General features: G+C 40.1%; 1 protein-coding gene across 7 annotated transcripts in view; it reads left to right on the top strand.

Annotated features, from left to right (window-relative positions):
- PITPNM3 (PITPNM family member 3) overlaps positions 1 to 24,533 on the top strand; it is a 347,956-nt gene that overhangs the window by 133,825 nt on the left and 189,598 nt on the right. For 5 of the 7 annotated variants that reach the window (XM_074974515.1, XM_074974513.1, XM_074974514.1 and 2 more), the window contains one exon: positions 17,927 to 18,034. The exons of 1 other annotated variant lie outside the window; for it this stretch is intronic. In XM_074974515.1, the coding sequence (XP_074830616.1) occupies positions 17,927 to 18,034 (108 nt within the window). The remainder of the gene's footprint in view (positions 1 to 17,926; positions 18,035 to 24,533) is intronic. One more of the 7 variants, XM_074974516.1, reaches the window with a different exon arrangement.

Raw genomic sequence — 24,533 nt, 5'->3', positions numbered from 1 at the left:
TTTTGCTGTTAGCAAGCATGCTATCTCTGGAGAAACAAATCCACAGTTTGAGAACTGCAAAACTAAGCATCTCTGATGGTATCTTCTAGACTGAGCACTGAGTCCCATGGGGTAGAAAGAAAGATTAACCTAAATAATCTATACAGAAGCCCCTGGGACCCCATAAAATTGGGTTCCTAATCCATAAACTATTGGAACTCATTTACAAAACTTTTCTTAAACATGACATGAATATATTGTCTCATACTATAGAATTAGAATTTATAATCCCTATTCCATGATGAGATATCTTTGAGCTATAATGAATCTTAATTAAAACTATCTTTAGATAGGTTTTTGAGGGGAAAAACCTATTTTATCAAAAAAATCTGATTTAAATAAAACAATTTGATTTTTTTTTAAATCATTGAGTTTTATCCACCTTGCTCTGTGTCCTGTATTGGTAAGAATCTTATGGGACATCAAGAAAAAAGCACATGCTTATTTGAAAGCGGAAGGGTGAAAAGGACAATATTACCCTGCCTCTTCATTAATTAACATCCTCTGTTCATAAAAACTGGTCACTGGAGCCAACAAATGATCCATAAGCTGCCTTTGCACTTCTTACTGAAGAGAGCTTGAAAAAATTAAGCGATGCATAGATCTATGTGCTGGACTCCTGTACAGGGATAAATTTCACCCATATGCAACAGTCCTTTTGAAGCCAAGGTAGAGTCCCAGTGGTCAATCTAGCTGCAAGTCTGTTGACAAAGTTCAGAATCTGCAAAATGTTTGAAAGGGAAGATGATGCATAGCCTGGAATTTTTGATTAATTGCCATTGAGGGAAATGATGCTGTACACAGGATTTTTGGAAGGGATATAAATCCTCATGCTTCAGGACATAAGACAATCCCTGACTATTGGGGGTCAGGAGGAAACTTTCCCATAACTGCCTACTGCATGGTTTCTTGCACCTTCCTCCGAAGCCATAATGTGATACTTGGCTAGATGTACCAGTGATCTGAGTGATAGAAAGCCTGCATTTTCATTTAGAGGTGAGAACCATCATTCAAGCAAACCTAATTGGCTCATTAGCCAATGGAAAGAACTACAGATGTCAGGGAAGACCTATCCTGGGGTCTGGAAAGTTTGCAATGAGCAGTTTTGCAATTCCACCCCCAAAATACCGGTCATTGCCTGACTCTATCACTTCGAGTTCAGCAACCAACTCGTTTGTTTTCTGTAACCCACTTCTTACCTGTGTCTCCCACGCATTTTCCAGCATGTGTTTGGAGCATCTCTTCTGTCCTGTTGTGGCACTCTTGTGGCTGGAAGGACCCTGCTTAGTGTAGCATCCTATATGGTACATCTGCCCCTGTCTAATTTAACCATGTGAGGTTTAATCTGAACAAGGAGGCAGTAGACACAATTAAATCTTAACAGTGGTGAGCTACTTGTGCTTTCTGAAAAACAGCTGATGGCAAACCTCACCTGCTCAACTAATCCAGTTTCCCAGTGATTACCTGGTCAACACAAAATCATGCACCTGTGTTTTGGATAGAAACAGCTGTACGTGTATTGGCTACTGATCTATCTGCCCTTGCCAGCTGCTTGGTTTAGGGAAATCCGCAGAAAAAAATGGAGAGGTTATTCTTTTTTTTTTCCTTCTCACTGATCTCTTTTGGTCCCTCCTGTATGTTACGCTTCCCTTCCTTCTCTGAAAGTGATACTGAATACTACAGACACACAATTCTCAGTCCTTCGCAGGGTTTCAGGTTGGGATGATGCTCCTTATATGTTAGAAATTTTTGGATTAATTTTTCTTTACCCCAAGGCCAGTAGACAGTCTCCTAAACAAATTATTTATCATTGTTACTGTTACTACTGTTAGTAAAAACATCTGTAGCCCCGTAATCTACAGATGCTGAGATCAGCACCCCCATTGAATTAGATGCTCTGTGTACACCATAGTAAGAGGCAGTCCTTGCCCCAAGAGCTTGCAGTCTCTTAAGAGATGAGAGAGAGGTCTGAGCATTCCTGTTTGACAGATGGGGAACTGAAGCACAGAGAAATGAATTAACTTGTCCAAGATCACAAAGGTAATCGGGGGCAGAGCTAGGAATTGAATCCTGGTCTCTTGATTCCCAATCCAGTGCCTTAAACATAACGCTACCCTTTCTCTCAGTAATGCCCTTAATGTGACAGGATGGAGGAATCTCTACAGCTAGAGGATGACTCTCTCGTTACTTGAGTGTTTTGGGACAATTTAAATTCATCGCTACCTCTTTATAAGACACAGTCTCTGTGTTTTCATCACCAATAAGCTTTCATCTTCCCTTACAACTGATACGCTTGTATGTGTTCAGTGTGGGTTATGCATTCTGCTCCAGTGGTTGGTCCACAGAGGATACAGGTCTGCTAGTATCTCCCAGCCAGAAGACTTAGTCCTTCTCTTCAAACTGGAGAGGATCATGTTTTAGATCTGGAAATCCAGTATTCAATCCATGGCGACCAACCAGGCGATGGTCCTTATGCATGCCAGCCCCCCCTTTCCCCGCCTCCCCCCTCCCCCCCCCCCCCCCGCTTCAGGAAAGGAGTGTAGATGCATCTAAACCACCTTCTTGGTAGAGTTATGTGACAGTGGTGTGGGGTGAGTCCAAAGTTCCTTCCTAAGGATGGTCAGGAGGCCAGGCTGGTCACTCCAAGAGTAAGTGCAGCAGCTAGGAATCTACTTGCCCTCCTGTAGTCACTGTCTACCTCCTAGAATCTTTCTCTTTCTTTTTCCTTTGAGCTGATTATTTGTTGCATTCTTGGCAAACCATCTTTTTGGTTGTTCTCTTGATACTACTACTCCTGGTCTGAAGCCCACATTAACAGCTTCCCAACTGAACTGAACCAGTGCTGTTAGAAAGGTTGTATTAAAATGGAGACATACCATAGCTTGCATTTTCTTTCCTTATCTCCTAGTTACTGAGCTTCAACCCAACATGCTTTAGTGGCCTAAGCATGGGAACGAGAACCACAAAGCACTAATTCTGGCCTTGCTGTTGATTCCTCGAGCAAGTCACTTAATTTCACAGGATGAAATTTAGCCCTGCCTGGGGCTGTAACAGACTCCTATCCTCTGCAGATTGGGAATGGAGGGGGGGCTGTTACACAAATTCACTGGTGAGTTATGCAGCCACAAACTCCCAGTGCTGAAAAATACCCCTGCTAATGGTACTGGTAGAGATGAGTTTGACCCTCTATGTTAATTTCCCCAATCTGGAGTGGGACTAATAGAACTGGACCCATCTTATTCGGCAAAAATGCTAGTGTTTACTGTAAAGTAAAACAAAGCAAGCAGTGTTGTTCATTAGTTAAAATTCATTTGATTTGATTTAAAATCCCCCCCTTTAACCTTTTCTAAACATTTAAATGTAAAGTGCAAATCAATATTCATGAGGCAGACAAGTCCATGATAACTGCACCAAAAAAAAAAAAAATCAATCCTCAGTGTCTTCCGAATTTGGAAAATCACACATTTATATTCTAAGCACATAAAAATGATGCATATTTTACTTTGCATGGAGACAAATTACACTTGAACAATGGAACAGAATTTGAGCTAGGTTTTTCAGTCTGGTGAACAGCAGCTTCTTGGTAATCATGAGTGTATAAAACTATCCTTCTGCTAAACAGCTCCCCTCCCTGAAATTGTAATTCCTATGCTCACGTCGCGGTCCAGATTGTCTGTCTGGTGTTGTAAACGAATGCATTTCAATATCAATATCGATGATACTCTATGCATTTATTGTTTTAAACCCAGATTATTTTTCATCTGATTTTTACCTTACTGTATAATTATTTTCTTGTGCATGCAACTTTCGTTTATATTTTTTAAAATCTGGTCTTGCTGGCTGGCTTTAGATATCTCCATGTCATCTTGAAATGCTTTCCGTGACCATTTTAATTGGTTGGCTGTGCTGAATGCTTTGTGAGGACTGAACTGATTGAACTCAGCGAGTTGCCTAGGATTTATCCTTTCCTGAACCAAAGGAATCTTTATAAAGATTTTATTGCCCCTGGGTAAACCTGGCAGGGTTTCAAGATACTTTTGTTTTTTATTTTTCATACAGAAATGAAAGCCATTTTTTAAAATGACCTGCCTGTCCTGTAAACTATAATGAATTTTTATTTTGGTAATATAAATAGAGCTGGGTGAAATGTTTTGACTGAAACTTTTTTCAACAAAAAATGCAGGTTCAGGTTGACCGAAACATTTTGTGAATTTGTATTGAATTTGCTGGAATCTTTCTCTCAAGAAACAAAACAAAACAAAAAACCCCAACAAAACTGTGGAAAAAATCCAAACATCTTGTTTTGATATTTTCGAAACAAAATTTTGAATTTTCTATTTGAAAAGACTTTTCATTTCTAATTTTACTTCAATTTTAATTTTAAAAAGGTAAAAACAAAAAATCCAAATCCAAACCCTCAAAAAAAAAAAAGCTAAATATTTCATTTGACCAAAAATAAGTTTTTTAAAAACCGTTTTAAGTTTGCCCAAAATTTGAACAAACAATTTTTTCTTTGGTTCAGCCAGCAAACTGAAAATTCAGTTCTTCTCATAGCTCTAATAATAAATGCTATGACAATGTTTCCCAAAGTGTAGGACACTCATCCCAAGGGAGTAAGAAGGGCTAGATGAGAATGCATAGACAGAACTCCTAGTTGTATTTCAGAGCTTTCAGTTTATGCATTTAAAAATAAAAACGGAATAAGCCTCCAGTTGTTCTAGACACAAAGAAAACCTTGGAATCCTGACATGAGTTTAACCAATGCAGCAGAATATGCCTGAGTTTGAAAAGAGCCTGAAACAATAACTCTGAGAGATGAAGACTCTTGCAAGACGAAAGCATCACAGCTCCAAATGGTAGCCATTTTGTTAGGCCAGACCATAGGTTGGTTTATGTTGTTGTTGTTGCAGCAATGATGGACTTACAAAATTAAGACACCAAATGTTATTTTTGCCTGATCACATGCCCATTGAAGTCAATGGGAGAATCTTTTTATTGACTTCAAGCATTGGATTTAAGCCCATTATCGGCAATAATCTTAGGTCAGTAGCTGTTTTTGCTGCCCTGAAGAACTCTGTGTATTGTATTTGGAACACATGAGGTGAGGGAAGCTAGAATTCCACATCAAGCCAGGGCAGCATTGAACAAGTTGATGCTGAAAGCCTCTGTAGCGCATCATCGTTTTATCTTAATTAGTTTTATTTTGAATCCATTTTGCACACAATGTATAACAGTGACCTTGACTTTGATAAGACTATACTATTTGCCAACTAAAGAGGTGTGTTTTAAAGTAAAGCTGAAAGAGAATTGCTTTTTGTTCAATTGGCTTTTTATCTGTTCTAACCTCAGCTGGATGCATTATATGCAATTTTGTGGTTTCATTGGTTTCCTTTTGGTGTCTCCTCTGGTTATGGGGTGGAACTAGAGCTGTACAAATGATGGATTTTTCACTTTGTTGGCAATTCCGAAAAAGTGTTTGGGGTAGAACAAAACATTTTGGCTTTGGCCATTTAAAATGGTTTTTGGTTGTTTTTAATGATTAATTAAAGGAAATTCTGACATAAAAAGTTCTTTTGACTGAAAAATTAATGTTTCATTTTGAAGTGTCAAAATGAAGTATTTTACATTTTAAGGGTTTTTTTCGTAACTAAAACAATTTGGCAAAAGCGAAACACAAATTGCCAAATCTGTAATTTTCTCTGAAAATCTTCTGTCTGAAAAAAGTTACTCAGCTTTAGGTGGAATGCTAGCACCTAATATAAGGTGTATAAGCATGGCATGTAAATCCACGTCCCTTAAAAGGCTGTTTGAAATTTCTGCATCAACATATTTTTTTAAAGTAAAAGCTGCTTTTTGAACTACAGCGGTCATTTTTCTAATATTTTTCATGTAGTTTGAAACTTTATTTTCAATGAAAAATTTGAGGTGAAACTATTCCCATATGGCAGTTTGGGGAAAATGCAGTTTAATACTGAACTGACTCGAAATGAAGTGTTTTGGGTCAGTTCAATCAACTGATATGAAATATTGCAATTTTAGGAATCTTGAAATGTTTCTATTAAAAAATATTGAAACAAAACATTTTGACATTTCTGGAATTACCATTCCATGAACATTTTCAAATTTTAATGTTTTGTCCTGATTTGGGGCAAAAACAAATAATGAAATGTTTATTGTAGGAAATTCCAAACTTTGCTCATCTCCACCTTGAATCCACTGTACTATCGGCCTCTAAAGAAATGGGGCTCTTGTTTTCTCATAGTTCCCCTTTAGCTTTATTCTACTATACATCAAATCTAAATTATGGACAGATTCCTGTCACTCTGTCCCAGGAACAGACAGCAAGCAGGCAGCTGTACAAATTGCCTATTTCAAACAAAGGCAAGGCTGTAATTCTCAAAGGAGGAGACAGCAGACAGTTAGAGATCAGCTAGTCCACCTTTCCACTGCCACAATTTATTTTTAGCACGTTGATTGCTTTCTGAAATACGTTGTGAAATGTTGTTGTAAGGTAGAAAAGAGTATTTAATGGATTGTCGCAGAGAGTTGGAGCACTGTGCTGTATAAGGTTGAACTGGGCTGCGTTTATTTAAAAAATAGATACCTCTCAGTTTGCATTGTCTCCTTTCTTTTATGTCAGGCTATGCCATCAATGTACTGCTCACCGAAATATCCAGTAGTTTTCAGTGTTCCTTTACAGTTATATGGGTTGAGCGCAGTACTCTTTGAAAAGCATGGAGCGGGGCGGGCGGGGGGGGGGGGAACGATGAAAATTATGAAAAGAAACCGGAAATATTTAGGCTACATAGTAATTTTCATTCCTATTCTATTGAGATCTTCACTTGATCTCCTTTGATGTAATTTGATTTTTGACTATAAAACGTTGAACCTCACTTTTGCAAAGTTGGGAATAGTTACCGAAATCCTAATTTGATAGCATAGTGTAGTAGAGAAGTCTCAAGTTACTGAGGAATGTCTGTGTTGCAATTATGGGCTATGATGGCAGCTCGTGTGGACGTATCTCTCCTGAGCTAGCTTTAGTCTAGCTAGCTCGGATACCGATAGCAGTGAAGCCGTGGCAACACGGGTCTCAGAGTGGACTACGTGGCTGAGTAATTACCCAGGGTTCCAGGCGGAATCAGCTTCACTGCTACCAGTACCTGAGCTAGCTAGATCAGAGCTAGGTCGGACGTGTGTACGTGAGCTCCAGTGTTCATATACCCTGAGACTTCTTCATTACTACAAAATCATGGCTGTACTATGAAGAATCAAAAAGGAATCTGAACTAAACTTGTCAGGTGAACAATGTCCATTTTGTGGTATGGTAACCTTTTATTTTTTTTTGTTGATAATTCACAAAATTCTTTAATCCTTATAGAGTTTACATATCATGAGCACAATTAAATGAGCGAGACTATATTGTATCCAGTGTTTTCATACCTTGTGTCTTAATTGTGAGTTTCATGATAGTTGGTATTTTTCTTAAAGCCTGTGCACTTGAACTCTCATGATTAGAAGAGAATCTCAGCTTTAATTTTTTTAAAAAGTAAGTTTCCTTCCCTTCTGAATCCAGAGAAAAGCTTCAAAACGTGACCCAAGTGTATCTTAAATAGAGCTGGGTGAAATTTTTTGACCAAAACTCTTTTCTGGAGACACGTGAAGATTTGGTGACACCTCAATGTTATGTGAATTTGTGTCAATTTTGCTGATTTGTTTGTCCTGGGAAAAAATGAGGGGGAAAAAATCAAAATATTTAATTTTTGGTTCAAAATAACCTTTTGTTTCGAAATTTCTTTTAATTTTATTTTTCAAAAATAAAAACCACAACAGATGCTTGACGTCGAAATGGAATGTTTAATTTGACCCCAAACTACTTTCTTTTCCAGCTTTTCGATCTACTGAAAATCACGAACTTTTTTTGTCCAACCTGAAACACTTTTCCCCTATTTTTCAAAATTTCCAAGGAATCAAAAAGCAGTTATTCACCCAGTTCTAGAAGACAGATTAAAATAAGCCCCAAACGTATTTTTTAAAAACCTCATGATTTTGAGGCCTGACTCGTGATTTTTTTTTAACAACCGGAGTTTGGAATACTGTGTATTACATCTTTGAACTCTCTTTATTATCTCCCTATTTTCAAGTCCCTATGAATGCTACAGAATTGATCCCAGGAGGTGCAGAGACAAATCACTAAAGCCAGTAGAAATTTTGTGTGACCTGCACCTATCGGATGAGTGCTGATAGCTGTAGTATCTAACCACCTGCAAATGTAACACATTCACCAAAGAGATTAAATGCATTTTTAATCACTGTTGTTTCTGCAGCCATTGTTTTCTGCTTACAGAATCTGAAATGTTTTTGTGTCTGTTTATTCTGCTGTTCTAGATGTCTCAGAGTGCAGGAAACTATTATGTAGATTTCCATTGATGTCGGGCACTTTCCAAATATATGTTCAATTACTGATGTTCCACTTCCTGGATATTCCTTGACTCAAAATATATAATTATCTATATCCTTGCCAGTTTAGTCCTTCATATAGCTGTGTACTGCGGAGTTGCCTCAAGTGAAGCTGCTCAGATATAAACAGAGCGGTGTTCAAAACCTAGCTGGCAGAAGCCAGTTGCAAAAGCAAGAGTTTTCTGTCTAGCAACCTCTGATCTCAACGGCCCTATGCCTGCAAGCACATAATCAGGTGTGCAGTCCCGTTGACTTCAGTGAGACTGCTTGTGTAAGCAAATCTATACTTATGCTTATGTATTTACAGGTTTGGGCCTAACTGGTTTACTTTTGGAACTGTTCCCATCCTACCCCAAAACAAAATGTAATGCATAATGCTTAAGAACATAAGAACAGCCATACTGGATCAGACCAAAGGTCCATCTAGCTTCCTTGAGAGCGATAGACATTGCAAGATGAGGGGTTGGATGTTTTCAGAGAACGATCCACAATGACTCCCAGATCTTTCTTGAGTGGTAACAGCTAATTTAGACCCCATCATTTTATATGTATAGTTGGGATTTATGTTTTCCAATGTGCATTACTTTGCATTTATCAACATTGAATTTCATCTGCCATTTTGTTGCCCAGTCACCCAGTTTTCGCAGTCTGCCTGGGACTTAACTATCTCGAGTATATCTGCAAATATCTGCAAATTTTGCCACCTCTCCGTTGACCCCTTTTTCCAGTATTTATGAATATGTTGAATAGGACTGGTTCCAGTACAGACCCCTGGGAGATACCACTATTTAGCTCTCTATTCTGAAAACTGACCATTTATTCCTACCCTTTGTTTCCTACCCTTTGTTTCCTATCTTTTAACTAGTTAACAATCCATGGGAGGACCTTCCCTCTTATCCCATGACAGCAAAACATTTAAGCCTGTGCTTTTGTCCATCCCTATTCAGAGAAGCAGCATGTGCCTAACATTTTAAGCATATGGTAAAGTGCTTTGCTGCATAGGGATGGACTTCTGACCTGGGGCCCGAGTTTGGACCCTAACTGTTGCCAGTAACGTGTCCTAGGATATATGTTTTTCTTTTGTATTCTTGATGTTGCATTCAAGTCAGGTCATCCTGACATGTATTCTTTTCACACTTTTTGAAATGATATCACAGCTCATTGGGATGGAACACAAAGGGGTAGCTATATTCTATTTTCATGTCTCATTTTGAAATGATAAGTTTGTGTAACTATCTTGTTTGTATCCACTTTGTTCACATATGGAGTATCCTTTCCATGTAGATGTCTATTTGGATGAGTCTTTTCATACATGTATCATTAAACTCCAGTCCCTGAACCTGCAATGAGCTCCTTATACACAGCTGATTGTACATAACATCAGAAAAGTGCATAGCCATCTGCTGCTACATCCCTGCTGTGGATCATGGAGAAAGTTTGTCACGAAAGAATGAATGTTCAAGGAATCTGAGAAGCTGTTGGAAGAAACAATAAAAGCGAAAGGACAAATTGAATCCTATGGAAGGGGCAGAGCTGCTTTATATCGTCGTTCATGTCCTGTCATATAAATTCCCCCAGGACCGACTGCACATAGTTCACTGGCCAGGGGAAGTGGTTCTAAACAGCAAGCTCCTACGCAGTGAAACAAAATCAGTGTTGTAAATTAGGTTGTCGTTCATGCAGTTCCAAGTTTTATTTGGAACAGTGGAGAAGAGAGTATATCTCGGTATTTCTGCAGTGAGCAGCACTCGGCCACCTTTGGAAAATCTCCACTTTAAATGCCTTTTGGTCCAAAGTGCAAAGAGAAGGTAAGGGGGAAAGAGGAGTGGTTTGGTTTTCGGAAGTGCCAGCCACCCACAGCTCCACTGACACTGATGGACATTGTAGTTGCTGAGTAACCTTTGGAAATGGGGCCAAAGCCTCTTTGGGTAGGCGTACACTGCAGTCTGAGGTGTATTTGCAGCTTGGACTGATGTACTTGCACTAGCTTTACGTGTGCTAGCATTGCTAAAACCAGCAGTGTAGACAGAGTGGCACAAGCTTCAGCACATGCTAGTGATGTGAGGGTGTCTCTAGGGTCCCCGGTGAGCATGTACAGCCCATGCTGAAGCCTGCGCTGACACATCAATCTAGCTATTTTTAGTAATGCTAGTTTGGGTGAAGCTAGCCAGGGTATGTTTACCCAAGGTGCAGTCACACCTTGATTTGCAGCATAGACGTATCCCTTGACATGGGACTTCTCTAAATCACCTTGTAAGTCTTCATTCTCTGTGGACAATTTTAATATTCTCGTGATGGTGCTACATGCTCTTGCTGATGAGTGTGAAGCGTGCCCTTTGTTGCTATTCAGCCTGTACAAACAGCAAAGGCCTGACTTTTCTCTCACTTGTGCCAGTGGGTGTATCTACACTTTGATTCCCAGGTCAAGGAGACATACCCCTGCTAGCTTTGATCGAGCTAGCATGCTAAAAATAGAGTGTAGCCATGTGGTATAAGAGCCAGGCAGGGCTAGCTGCCCAGAGTGCATGCCTAGTGTCTTGGAGGGGTATGTTACTCAGGCTGACTGGTCCCTTGTGCTGCCGTGGATATGCTTTATACCAAAGGTATGTCATCTTGAGCTGGGAATTACACCCCAGCTCAAAGCGTGAATGGGAGATAGATAACTCTGTTGGAGTCAGTGGAATTGCCGTCGTATAAAACTGATGTGAGGTGGAGAATCAGGTCCATAGACTTGTTGAAACTGTGCCTATAGAGAATGTTCGCTTTCTTTCCCTCCCCTGTGCTTGTCCCCCCTCTGTTCTCTGTGATATTGTTCATCTAGTAAATGGGATGAAAAGAACTGAGTTAAAGAATTGAGTCATGACTGAAATGTGTCCCAGACCAGGGAATTTTCCACTCTCAATGTGCAAAAACTTCCAGTGGAGTAGCAGGGCCATCAGGACTCCAGGTTGGAAAAAGTAAATCCAATATTTATATTGGGATTTCACATTTAACCAGTTCATGAACTTTCAACCTGGGGCTTGGAAATATCTTTCAGGGTGCATGCCTCCCCCTTTCCTTTACAGCTAGATAGGAGTCAGGATCCCAACACTTATGGGAAGGGCATGTGTCTCAAAACTACTTTGTGCTGTGATATAGGGTCACAGTATGGCTCATGTTGAGAGCCAGTGCATCTTGTTAAATTCCATCATATTCCAGACTGCAATAAATGCTTTCTGTCCATTGCAAAATCCAATAAAAATAAGTATGAAAGTCTGTGACCGCTTCATCTTACTTTATCTCAATATTAAACATTAGGGCCATCTGGAATGGTTGGCTTAGTGGATTACGTAACAGGAAGAATGATAAAATAATATTAGCTCTAATGCTCAAATAGTTTTACAACTCTCTATTTTCTCTTCAGCACACTGCTTCTTAGCATCTTTCTGACACATTCGTGAAATGATAATGCCACACCACAGTTCAGGCAGTGCAAAGAAGGATTTAAACCCAGCTTAAAGAGATACTTGCAGATTGACCCAATAAAGGGAATTCCTCAGGTGACATAGAGTTCCTATAGTGATTTCTATGCAACCCAACCAACTTTTGACCCCCCAACCACAAGGGTGGCTTGGACATCCGTCCCTAGACATTTCCAGCTACTCACAGCCTAAGCTAAGGATTGGGAGGGATGGTGTCCCTAGCCTCTGTTTGCCAGAAGCTGGGAATAAGGGATGGATCACTTGCTGATTGCCTGTTCTGTTCGTTCTGTCTGCAGCACCTGGGATTTGCCACTGTTGGAAGACAGGGTACTGGGCTAGGTGGACCTTTGGTCTGACCCAACATGGCCGTTTTTATGTTCTTAAGAATCTGAAGTTTTTGATTCAGATAGTTCTAGTCAGCCTAAGGGCAATCCACCAAGACAAACTTTCAAGCTTACACAGAGTAAGCTGCGTCAACTCAAAAGCTTGTCTTTTTCACGAACAGAAGTTGGTCCAAAAAAAGAGATTCCCTCACTCACCTTGTCTCTGGGACCAACACATCTAACACCACAACACTGCAAACTCGCAATGTCCTACATGTCCTGGGACCAACACATCTACAGCAACAACACTGCAAACTCGCTATGTTGACAGCCCCTTCTACCCAACCCCCCCCACCCCAACCAATGCCTCCCACCCTAAACTCCCCCAACCAAACAACTAAAGAAAAACTCCCGAAACAAAACAACCTTTAGAGAAAAGGGTAAATTTAATAAAACTAAAACCAAACAAAAGCTAGCCCAAGTAGAATTTTTACCCGTGAAAGACTGCCAGAGATTTCATGAAGTCCACTAAAGACATCATGATTAGTATCGGTTCTGCTGATGTTTGAAGGCTGGCCATCGGTATGTACAAAGAGGTTAGGTCTGGGTGACCTCTTGGTCAGTAGGAGATCAGATACTATGGTGATGAATGACTATGGTGATGAAACCTTAATAGATGGATTTTTTTTTTCTTTGTTACTCCAAAAAAAATTTTTTTAAATGCTTTTCTTCCAAATAGACCTACCACTATCAAACAGATCAGCTACAAGATGCTATCTGTGTTTGCGTTTGAAGAGCCAGGGAATGAGTTTCCTTTTAAAAATGTTTGAAATGTAAAGCTGAAGTTGGTTTACATTTAGATTGTGTATCCTGGAATCTCCTGGCCCAATTCTGCTCTGGTTACTCTTGCTGACCCTTTATTTGTAATCCACAGTACTACCCAGGGCCCATTATCTGAATCATCATCTTGACAAAGAAGGAACTCCCAATCCTCCATTTTACATTTGCATTCTCCTGTACTCATACTCAGCACATAGTCTACATTGGCAGCCTGTATAAATCCACAGTGAAATGCTTTTAAATAAGTTTGTTCAGAAGGGACTAATACACCCCACTTCCTCAACAGCTGGTAAACCGAATGGAAATGTTTTCCTACAGATTTCTAAGCCTATTAAAGGAGAACATCTGCAACATTCCATTTTTGTCTGTGCTTCCCAGCCCCCTTTTGAGATGAGCTCCTGATAAAAGAACAAATCCTCTAACGGAACTCATTCGCTGTGCGGCAGGGCTGTGCGATTCCATAATCTCTTCCGTGCTGTCAGATAAAAGTTTAATAGCTCATGTAGCACAGATGGTTTTTGATGAAAGGATAAAACATGCTTGAAATTTGTATGAGAACTGGTCTGGTGGGCCCATTTCCTCCCCCCCCCCCACACACCTTTTTTTTTTCTAGAAATTAATGTTCTAACATCAAAATTCCAGAACAGTGAAATCTGAAGTACAGTTTCTATGTTTTTTTAGTATTGAAATGCCTGAATTTTCATGCTGGGTTAAAAACTTTAGAGAGAGAATTTTACTTAGGATTTTTCTACACTAGAAAAGTTTATACCTGGGTATAATATCAATTAGCGGCATAACAAAATCATACCAGTATAAGCCCTAGTGTGGATTCAGATATACCCGAATAAAGGGTATTATACCAATATAGCTTATTTTCTTTCCTGAACTGGAATAAGTTTATACTGGTAAAAGCATTTTATACCGTAAATAGTAGTAATATACCAGTATAACTGCATCCACACTGGGGGCTGTGTTCTGCTTTACCTGTGCCAGTGTATTTAAAGCAGCAAAATTTTCTAGCATAGCCCTTAATGTGTTAACATGTGTTTGACTAGTACACCTGTTGTATATTCAAGTATACTGGTGATTATATGATCTGAAGAATGGTCTTGTAGTTAAGGCACTTAATTAGGTCTTGAAAAATCCGCTTTCAATGTGTGGCTTTTCCACAGTCTTAGTGTGACCTTTGGCAGGTTACTTAATCTCTCTGTGTCTCATTTTCCCATCTGTAAAATGGGATTAAACTTCACAAGGGTGTTTTGTAAGAATAAATGTATATGTAAGATGCTACATTAATTGGGGTTAAAAAAAAGAACCTAGATAGAGAATTCAGAGTCAGGCAGGGAACATAACCGGAGTTAGACTGGTGTAAATCCAGCTGACTTCAGTGGAATTATCCCAGATTTACAGTGGTGGAACCAAGAGCAGAACCTGACCACAGTCTTCATATAAAATAACTGAAGAGCACTTAGATCTCTCATTAATTACTGACAACTTTGTCAGAGGAGGGAGCCATTCAAAGGTTAATGTCAGTTCAACAGGGAAAAGTTCACAACACACACATCCTTTCTGTGTCCCAGGACTTAAACCTTGGGGGCATCTTCTCTTCTCCCTTCTCATCCAGGCCGTTGCCAAATCCCCCCTTTTCTTCCTGTAAAATGTCTGCAGAATTCATCCATTCCAATTGCAAAGTCGGGATAATCATACTTGCAATGGCCTACCTCACAGGGCTATTATGAGGATTAACTAATGTCTGTGAAGCACTTTGTAAATCTCCAATGCTGTAATATGGATACAGAACAAAAACCCTTACTAACAGCACTTTAGGCCAGGCTCTAGTCCTCTCCTCCCTAGACTTTTACACCTTCTTACTTTAGGGCTTGTCTACACTATGGGGGCTAGTGGCTATAGTTGCCCAGCTACAGTTGCTGTAGCAACTCCACTTCCTCAAGTGGTGATAGCTAAGCTCATGGAAGCATTCTCCCATTGACCTAGCCATGTCTACACTGGCGGGTTAGGTCGGCATAGCAATAGTGCTCAGGGATGTGAATTCTTCACATCCCTGATTGCCATAGCTATGGCAAACCTTAGTTTTTAAGTGTAGACCGAGCTTGAGCTCTCCCCTCTTCTTTCTTGTCTGTCCTCTATTCCAGCCAGGATGACGATCGTCTTGTACCACAACTCCACCCAGGTCTGGCTTCTCCTTCCCCTCGCCACTCCCCAAATCCCTGCACTGCATCCCCCTCTTACTTCATAACGTCCAAGATTCTATTTAGTTTCAAGGTTCTCTGAATGATTCCTTTTACACACAACACCCCACTCCTGCAGGTCTGTACAAACCTCTATCCTGATTGCCTCCTATCGCTCACCTACATGTACTCCTTCAGGACTCTCCTTGTTCTTGGCTAGGCTTGCAGCTCCTCCTCTTTTCAAGGAGCTTCCGAAAACCCATTTCAGCTATAATGACTAGACACTTTCTGTAAGGCTCTTTCACATGGTCTGTTCCCATTCCTATCATTAGCCAGTGCTCTTCTTGGAGCAGGGATTATGTTCTTCTGTATAAGCACGAAGAGCAACTACAAAACACTGTTTTAAAAAAAAAAAAAAAAAAGAAGAGGAGCCCTTGTGGCACCTTAGAGACTAACAGATTTATTTGGGCATAAGCTTTCATGGGCTAGAACCCACTTCATCAGATGTATGAAGTAAAAGATACAGGAGCAGGTGTAAATACATGAAAAGATGTGGGTTGCTTTACCAAGTGTTAGGTCGGTCTAACGAGATAAAACACTATGGCACACATTATGGACCTAGATAAATTATTTCTATTATTGCTTATGTGACATCATAATTTTACATGGCCCTTTACAAATCTAGAATAAAAAACACATTGCCTGCCCAAAGGAATACAATTAAATCTCATCAAGCCATCAAAGTTGAGTAAAAAAGTCTGCCAAGGAGTGCATCATGGTCTACAGCAGCAGTTCTCAAACTGTGGGTTGGGACCCCAAAGTGGGTTGCCAGGGCTGGCTTAGAGTTGCTGGGACTCGGAGCCAAAGCCCAAGCCCAATCGCCCGGGGCCGTAGCCCAAGGGCTTCAACTCTGGGCAGCAGGGCTAGGTTACAGGCCCCCTGCCTGGGGCTGAAGCCCTTGGGCTTTGGACCCCCCCTCCCTCATCTGGGGCGATGGGGCTCAGGCTTTGGTCACTCCTTCTGGAGTCATGTAGTAATTTTTGTTGTCAGAAGGGGGTCACGGTGCAATGAGGTTTGAGAAACCCTAGTCTCTGGCTCGCCGACAGGGGAAGGGAGGGCAATTGCTCAGGGGCCTGGGTGATTTAAAAGGGCCCGGGCCCCCCCCCCCCCGCCCTGCCACATTCATTACATTTGTGACTGTACTCCTTGGGGGAGAATTGTATGTCTCCTGTTCTGTTTTACCTGCATTCTGCCATATATTTCGTGTCATAGCAGTCTCAGATGATGACTCAGCACATGTTCGTTTTAAGAATACTTTCACAGCAGATTTGACAAAAACACAAAGAAGGTACCAATGTGAGATTTCTAAAAATGGCTACAGCACCTGACCCAAGGTTTAAGCATCTGAAGTGCCTTCCAAAATCTGAGAGGGATGAGGTGTGGAGCATGCTTTAAGAAGACTTAAAAGAGCAACACTCAGATACGGAAACTACAGAACCCGAACCACCAAAAAAGAAAATTAACCTTCTGCTGGTGGCATCAGACTCATGAAAATGAACATGCGTCGGTCCGCTCTGCTTTGGGTCATTATCGAGCAGAACCCGTCATCAGCATGGATGCATGTCCTCTGGAATGGTGGTTGAAGCATGAAGGGATATATGAATCTTTAGTGCATCTGGCACATAAATATCTTGAGATGCCAGCTACAACAGTGCTGTCTGAATGCCTTTTCTCACTTTCAGGTGACACTGTAAACAAGAAGTGGACAGCATTATCTCCTGCAAATTGTAACCAAACTCGTTTGTCTGAGCGATTGGCTGAAGTAGGACTGAGAGGACTAGCAGGCTCTAAAATTTTACATTGTTTTATTTTTGAATGCATTTTTTTTGTACATAATTCTACATTTGTAAGTTCAACTTTCATGGTAAAGAGATTGCACTTCAGTACTTTTTATTAGGTGAATTGAAAAATACTATTTATTTTGGTTTTTTACAGTGCAAATATTTGTAATCAAAAATAAATATAAAGTGAGCACTGTACACTTTGTATTCTGTGTTGTAATTGAAATAAATATATTTGAAAATGTAGAAAACATCAAAAAATTGAAATAAATGGTATTCTATTATTGTTTAACAGTGTGATTAATTGTGATTAATTTTTTTAATAGCTTGACAGCCCTAGTTCCTAATGAACTGTTTCATGGGGGAGGGAAAATATTTCCAATCAGATCTGTTAATTAGATAATCAATGTGAATTAGTCAATCAATATTTATAAAGGGCTTTGAACGTATAAAGTGCCAAGTGGTTTCCACCTCTTATGAATATTTATTTCAGTCAGCTAATAATTCTGCAGAAGTAAGCAGCAAAGATTTGCTAAATTCCCTTTCCCTCTGTGGTTTTCCAGTCTGCAATGAATTTGGCATGCAAACACAAACTGCTGTGGATGTGTAAGCAGGAAGCCTTCTCAGAGAATCCTGCGTATGCTCTGTGCTGTGTATTCCCTTTTAGGGATCGTAATGAGCTGCATATTTCTCTGACAGTTGGTAACAAGGTAATCCTGTCTTTATTCTCCAGCCTGTGACTGCAGTTTACCCTCTTCTCTGTTTTCTTGCTGCAGAGGAGGTGGTGGAAGGGAAAAGTGCCATTCTCATAGGAATGAGCCAGTGGAACTCCAATGACTTGGTAGAGCAGATCGAAACAATTGGGAAGCTGGAAGAAAATCAAGGTAAAATTTAACTTGCTATATGTATATATTTAGGTTAACAAGGAAACTTAAGCTGACACTTAAGCTGTCTGATTTTGTTGAGACTCCTGATACAAAAGGCATTTACAATGTCACAAAGCATAACTGGTATTACAATTAACATTGTTATACATCTGTTCACTATTTCCCTTTATTAAAATAATTCAGGCCCTATTTCTGCAAGATGCACCCTGTGGGTAGACGGTATACTCACCTGGGGCTCTGCTTGGGTACAAGACTCCATCCACACACAATAGCTTGCATGACCAAGGCCTATGGTTGTATATCTGTCATGGCCATGACACACATTAAGGGCTTTAGGGTCACTGTCTCCCAGGCCAGGTCGCTACTCAGGGCCTGACTCTGGTATCTTTGCTACAGGTGAGTAGCACTGTACTCTACAAGTAGTTCTGCTGAAGTCAGTGGAACCATTTGTGTAGTAAGTGTGTGATTTTTTTTTTCAAAGGGACATAAAGGTGTTAAGCCTCCATGCTAAAATTTTCAAGTGCCTAAGTAACTTAGGAGCCTTGAATTTCAATGAGACTTAGGCTCCCAAATACACAGGTTTTTCAAAAAGGTTATCCCTGAACTCCCACTGACTTTAAACAGGAGTTACCTTCGTCAGGCAATATCCCACCATAAGATACGATTCAGTGTAAGTAATGGTGTCAGTCTTGCCTTTAAGTAACTTGGTAAATTTGTCCAATGAAGTATGGGGGTTTTCAGATGATTAGTTGAATGTTATCAAGTGGTTTAAAGAATTTTTATTGTTAGTTAAATGGTATTTATTTGGTTTTTCTCTGATTCCCCCCGACAAAGACAATTTATTTAATGTATTCTGAGCCATGAGTGTTTGTGTTTTTAGGCTGCTTGTTTTAAAAAGACTTTCCCCGTTTCTTACTACAAATAGCTGTCCTGAAAGATCAGTATGGACTGGAGTGTGTTCATCTGTAGGAAAAGAAAGGGATATTTCTCTATAACTATACATATTTTCAGCAATTGCTTGTGGAAGGAATTAATTTATTAATTATCTTTGTTTAGTGACTCTCTTCTCTTCTCTTTATCTTCTGGGTGTTTCCTTTGCTAGTGGTTAAGTAGCATGTTGACCAACCAATCCAAAAGGCATGTTGTTAAAGATTATTAAGTGGATAATTAGAGAGGGAAGAAGTTTGTCTTACATCTGCCCTTGACAGTGACATACAGTGCTCCTTCATGTTGCTTGGCAATTTATTTCAGTTGGAGTCAGGGATTCAATGGGGATTCGTAGGAGATGCTTACTGAATTGTAAATGTGCCTCCTCTCTCTGCTGTTAGACTATTGAGAGAAATTGATCCAATGTTGCACCACAACTAAGATAACTTTTTTTTTAATGACCACATAAAGGCAGGTTACTCTGGACTATTTGCCACTATTCCTGGACTTTCTTCACTGACTGCAAAGTTTTAATATATTTACTTCAATATTATGATGTTAGATTTTGTGTCTTATTGTTTTGATAGTTTCCAGAGGTTCCCACTAAGATCATGGCACCATTGTTTAAGGCACAAAAAAAAAAAAAAAAAAAAAAGCAAGGGACAGTCCCTGCCCCTAAGAGCTTTCAATCTAAGCAGGGAAGACAGATAAATGGAGGGTTATTATTCTCTCCATTTTACAGATGGGGAACAAAGACCCAGAGAGCATAAGTGCCCTACCCAAGGCCACGCAGAAAGGCTGTGGTACAAAGCCAGGAGTTGAACCCCAGTCCAGCATTTTAACCATGAGACCTTCCCTCCCTTATTTCAGTGGTGTCCTATCTTTTTTGTTTTGTTTTGTGGACTACTTTGTAAGACAGTAAACCACCATGGTTACCTCTCCTTCTTAGCCCTCTTGTCTCACATTGCTTGGTGCTCACCTTGCTTTCTTCTGGAGAATACTAGGCAGGGCTTAGAGGATTACTGGTCTACTTGGACCATAGTTTGAGAGCGGGCCTACTTATAACATCTAGTTACATTTTAATGGCTTTTCACAACACGGTAGCCTGCTTCAAGTCAATGTTCACTGTGCTGGGGTGTATGACTTTGCACACTATGGGTCTATTTTCAGAGGTGCTGAGCAACTGTAACTTCGGCTGAAGTCAATAGGAGCTGTGGGCAATAAGCACCTCTGAAAATCAGACCTTACGGTATGTCCACACAAGGCAGCTCATGCCAGAATGAGATTTCGTATTTTGTTATATCAATAATGTAAAAAAAACCTAGAGCAACAGCTGTAATGCATGCTGCCCGTTAGGTGTTTCACTCGGTTGGCCCCCTGCTAAATTCATCTGATTAAACTAGGCCACACATCTCAATGCCTCTTCTCCTCTTGAACTCCACCACATTATACTGCAAGGTTCAGTTCTATTGATTAGCTACCTATTGATATTTCCCTGCTGTGAAATTACCTGCCAAATGCATATAGATCCTATTGTTGTGTGTTTACTGCAGCGAATTATGCAGGGCTTCTGTTGGAGAATGAATCGTGTTCGGGAATTTTAGAACTCCACTCTGTGATTGGCAACTGCAAAACACAAATAATGAAGGCGAAGAGCATGCAAGATCTATTTGATGGGGAACTATATTATTTTCTGAAAACGCTGCAGTAAAAAAGCATTTAAATGTTAATGCAACCGTTTACATTCAAAGCTTTACCCCAAAAAAGCTGGCAAATTTTTTTAACGGAATCATTTCAGCCGTAAAAATAGAGGGCTGGATTCTGATACCTTTACTCAGAGTGAACACGTAGTCCCACTGAAGTCAGTGGAACTGCTTTTGGAGTAAGGTGCTACTAAACTGTGGAATCAGGCCCATTGTTACCACTTAAACCCTTTTAAACAGCTGCATTGATTTATTACCTTTTCAGAGACTATTTGGAGAACTCATCAGTGTTTGCCAAAATAAGGTTGCATTTTTAAAGCCCATGTGTCTTCATTAAAGACATGCCCTGAGGGGGCTGGATAGTTCATAGTTCAAAATCTGGATAGCCTCCAGATTTTCTCTGTTAACTCCAGCCCTAGTGTGTAGCCTTTACCATTTGAGAGCCGTACTGTGGTTTGTGAGAAATGAATAGCTGATCTCAGGCTAATATCTGTATGACACAAACTAGAACTGTGACTGGCACCTTGTCTAATCATATCCTCTTGGCTGACAATGTGTACAAACTACCCTTATGGTTGAAACCCACTGGCTAATGGCCTGATTATGGATTGCTGAATGACGGCCTGTTCTGTTCATTCTCTCGGAAGCATTCAGCACTGTTGGAAGACAGGAAACTGGGCTAGATGGCTCATTGGGTTGACCCAGTATTGCTGTTCTTATGATCCAGTACCTATTGAAGTCAATGGCTCTCTTTCCACTGACATTGACGGATGCAAGGTTATTCCCTAAATTATGATTTTCAGAGGAGCCTAAGGGAGTAAGGTGACTTTTACTGGGACCTGGATGCACAAATCCCCTAGGTGCTTCTGAAAATCCCAGCTCAAATGTGCCATGTGCCCTTCTAATGGATTGTTCCCATAAGAGGTGAGGGTCTAGTGTATATTGGCTCTTTTTAGCTCAAGTGATAGAGGCTTGTGGGTTGGTTCTGAAGGTCCCTGATTCAGTCCCTTTCCGACGCCTCTTGTTGGTAGTGAGGGTGTCATTTAATTCCCTTTGTGGTTGTACCCTTCAACACAGGATCAGAAAACAGTGGGAATGCTGGGGGGCAGCGCGCAGTGCTGTTGCCTCTGGTGCACCTGTTTTTTGGGCCTAAATCAAGGGTTGTCATCTTTGTTTAGTGCTATCAGTCCAGCTGCTTTCATGAACACTCATATTTGCACTGGGTCTTTAAAAATACAGGAACAAATCCTCCAGGCATTAAGTGCAGAAAACTCCTGTTGACTGACCAAACCACAGAATCTGACCCATGGTTATGAACGACGCATTCAGCTGAGAAGGAAGTGGTTGTGTTGCACTTTGTTGTAGTTAAACCAGCTTCCAGGACCAGTGATTCTGCTAGTTGCCTTTGCAGCAATTTTGAAGTTTGTGTGCATTGTTTTTTTTTTTAATGGTTTAATAGATTGACTAGTAAAGCACACAATTAAGAGCTCTTTCAACAAATGAAGATGTATGGGAAGCTGCAGTATGCTCTGGGCAGAATTAAAGGCACACTGGGCACTCACTACAACTTTAAGAAACAGCATAGTCACAATTCCACTGAGAGAGAGACAAGCTTATTAGCACCCTTATAAATAGTAGGTATATAAATTAATTCAGTCGCTGTTTCTCAGTAAGTAGACCTGAGAGCACTTGACCAATACAGACTTCCGCATCAATGCTAGAAATACTTCTTCAGGGGAAAATCTGGAATCCAGTAATGCCGACTTAATATAGTTAAACAGAGAATAACACAAACAGCGATCAAGCTGAATTAAAAACCTGTAGAGCTGCATAAATTATCTTGATGGGGAGCTGCTTTTCCTGTGGCAGAATCAAAGCACTGTATTAAATATACTCTCAGGGCCAAATTCATGACTGGTGCTGAGCAGATACCTATGGTATCAGTGGAATTGCACCTGCTTGATACCAGGAATTAATTTGGCTTATTAGATTTTATTTTTTTCTGTTCCTCCACCCCCCTACCTTTGGTCCTGATCCTGCAAGAACTTAAAGCACATGCTTAAGCTACTATGTAAGTGTTTGTAAGATCAGGGTCTTTGTTTGTGTTTTAGTTTTGGGGCTTGTACTGCAGTGCAGAATACAGGGTGTGTGTACTGCTGGCATGAACGAAAAGGTTTGAAAGAGGACTAAGTTAACACAAACTATGTACCTGTTAGTTCACGCCTGAGGCATCCACATGAGGCAGATAAGAGTGCAGCTCTTTGGTGTGGTCTGCAACACACACACTCAGTCTGCACTGTGGCTCAGTGTAGACATACTCTTGATGAGATATAGTAAAATAAAATCTTTGACCCCTAACAGTATTGTGTCCAGATACCTTTATTTCCAATGCAATTATAATGTCTATGCATACATACTTGATTTGTAATTTGATTTGTTTACTATAGATAAATGCACAGTATTCTCATTTTTAACTTTATAGCAAACTGAAGAATTTTTATAAAAAGTATCTTCCCTTCTCCAGATTTACCAGTGGGACATCACAGATTTAAGGATGTGTCTATATTTCACTCCTATTGATTAGGACAGATATCCTCCAAGACATCAAAGTATATGTCTTGTCATAGAAACCTACTGATGACTTGGGCTAAACTGTGTGATGAAAAGCAGTGCTAGTTAGTGGATAGGGCCCTGGCCTAGGAGTCAGTGACCTGTTCCTTTTCGTGGTTCTGCCACTGACCTGCTGTGTGTTTCCCCCTCCCACCATTTGTCTGTCTTGTCTGTTTAGACTGTAAGCTTTTCAGAACAGAGACACTCTTGCTGCAGGTTTGTACTGCACCTAGCACAATGGGGCCCTGTTTCATTGGGGCCTGCCATCACACTAATAAACAAAAATAATAACGTTCACCAACAAGAATTTCATAGGTAGCTTCATGTTCTCAAGTGCAACCCGCAAAGACACTTACCCTGGCTATCTACTCTGCCATTACCCCTGCCCTCCTTTCTTCTGAAATGTAGCACGTTTATTAAGTTAGGCCAGTAATTACCAAGCTTAAAGAAAATAAGGCTATTTTCCCTTAGAAAAGCTGTCTTCTCTCTTATCTTTATATGGGACCATCTGCCCCGAGAAGACGATATTGAAAATGTGTTTACAGTGTTTACTATACATAAAGATGAGAGTACCATGAATGTAACAATCTAGAATGAGAATGGGTTTGTGGCACGTGTTAAGCAGTGTGTCATAGTATGTAGAGCATTGGACTGGGACTTAGGAGACCTGGGTCTGATTCCGGTCTCTGCCAGTGACCTGCTAGGTGGCCTTCAGCATGCCACTTCACCTCTTTTTGCCTCAGTTTCCCAATCTGTAAAATAGATATGATGATGATGACCTCCTTTGTAAGTATTATTACTTATTATTTATTTATTATAACATTATTACTTTTATGTTTCTGAAGTTTGTTTGCATAATTTTCTGTAAACACTGTAGTAAAATGAAACTTTTAAAAAGTGAAAATCAAAGCATCTACTACCCATATTGTCATATATTTGTCAGCTTAATAGTGGTGACACTGATGTCATTAATATTTTTGAAAAACCATTGCAACCAAGATGTCACGTTTTTGCTTGGAGCAAATTATTTCCCTTTTTTTTTTTTCTTTTTTTTTTAAGTTGGGATTTTCAAGCTGCCTAAGGAATTTGGATACCCGGCTCCCATTATTAAAATCAACATAGATATTGTCACTGGAAAATATGGATACTCCCTGTACTGTAATGAGTGACATAAATGTGATACCATAACCACAGGCTGTTCACCATGCCTGTGCTAGAAAGTATGATGACAGAAATTGCAGGGGTATTTTTGTGGT

This window comes from Natator depressus, chromosome 17 (genome assembly GCF_965152275.1).
Source record: "Natator depressus isolate rNatDep1 chromosome 17, rNatDep2.hap1, whole genome shotgun sequence".
Lineage (NCBI taxonomy): Eukaryota > Metazoa > Chordata > Testudines > Cheloniidae > Natator > Natator depressus.
The sequence above is the reverse complement of the archived record's forward strand: the minus strand, read 5'-3'. Positions and strand labels throughout refer to the sequence as shown.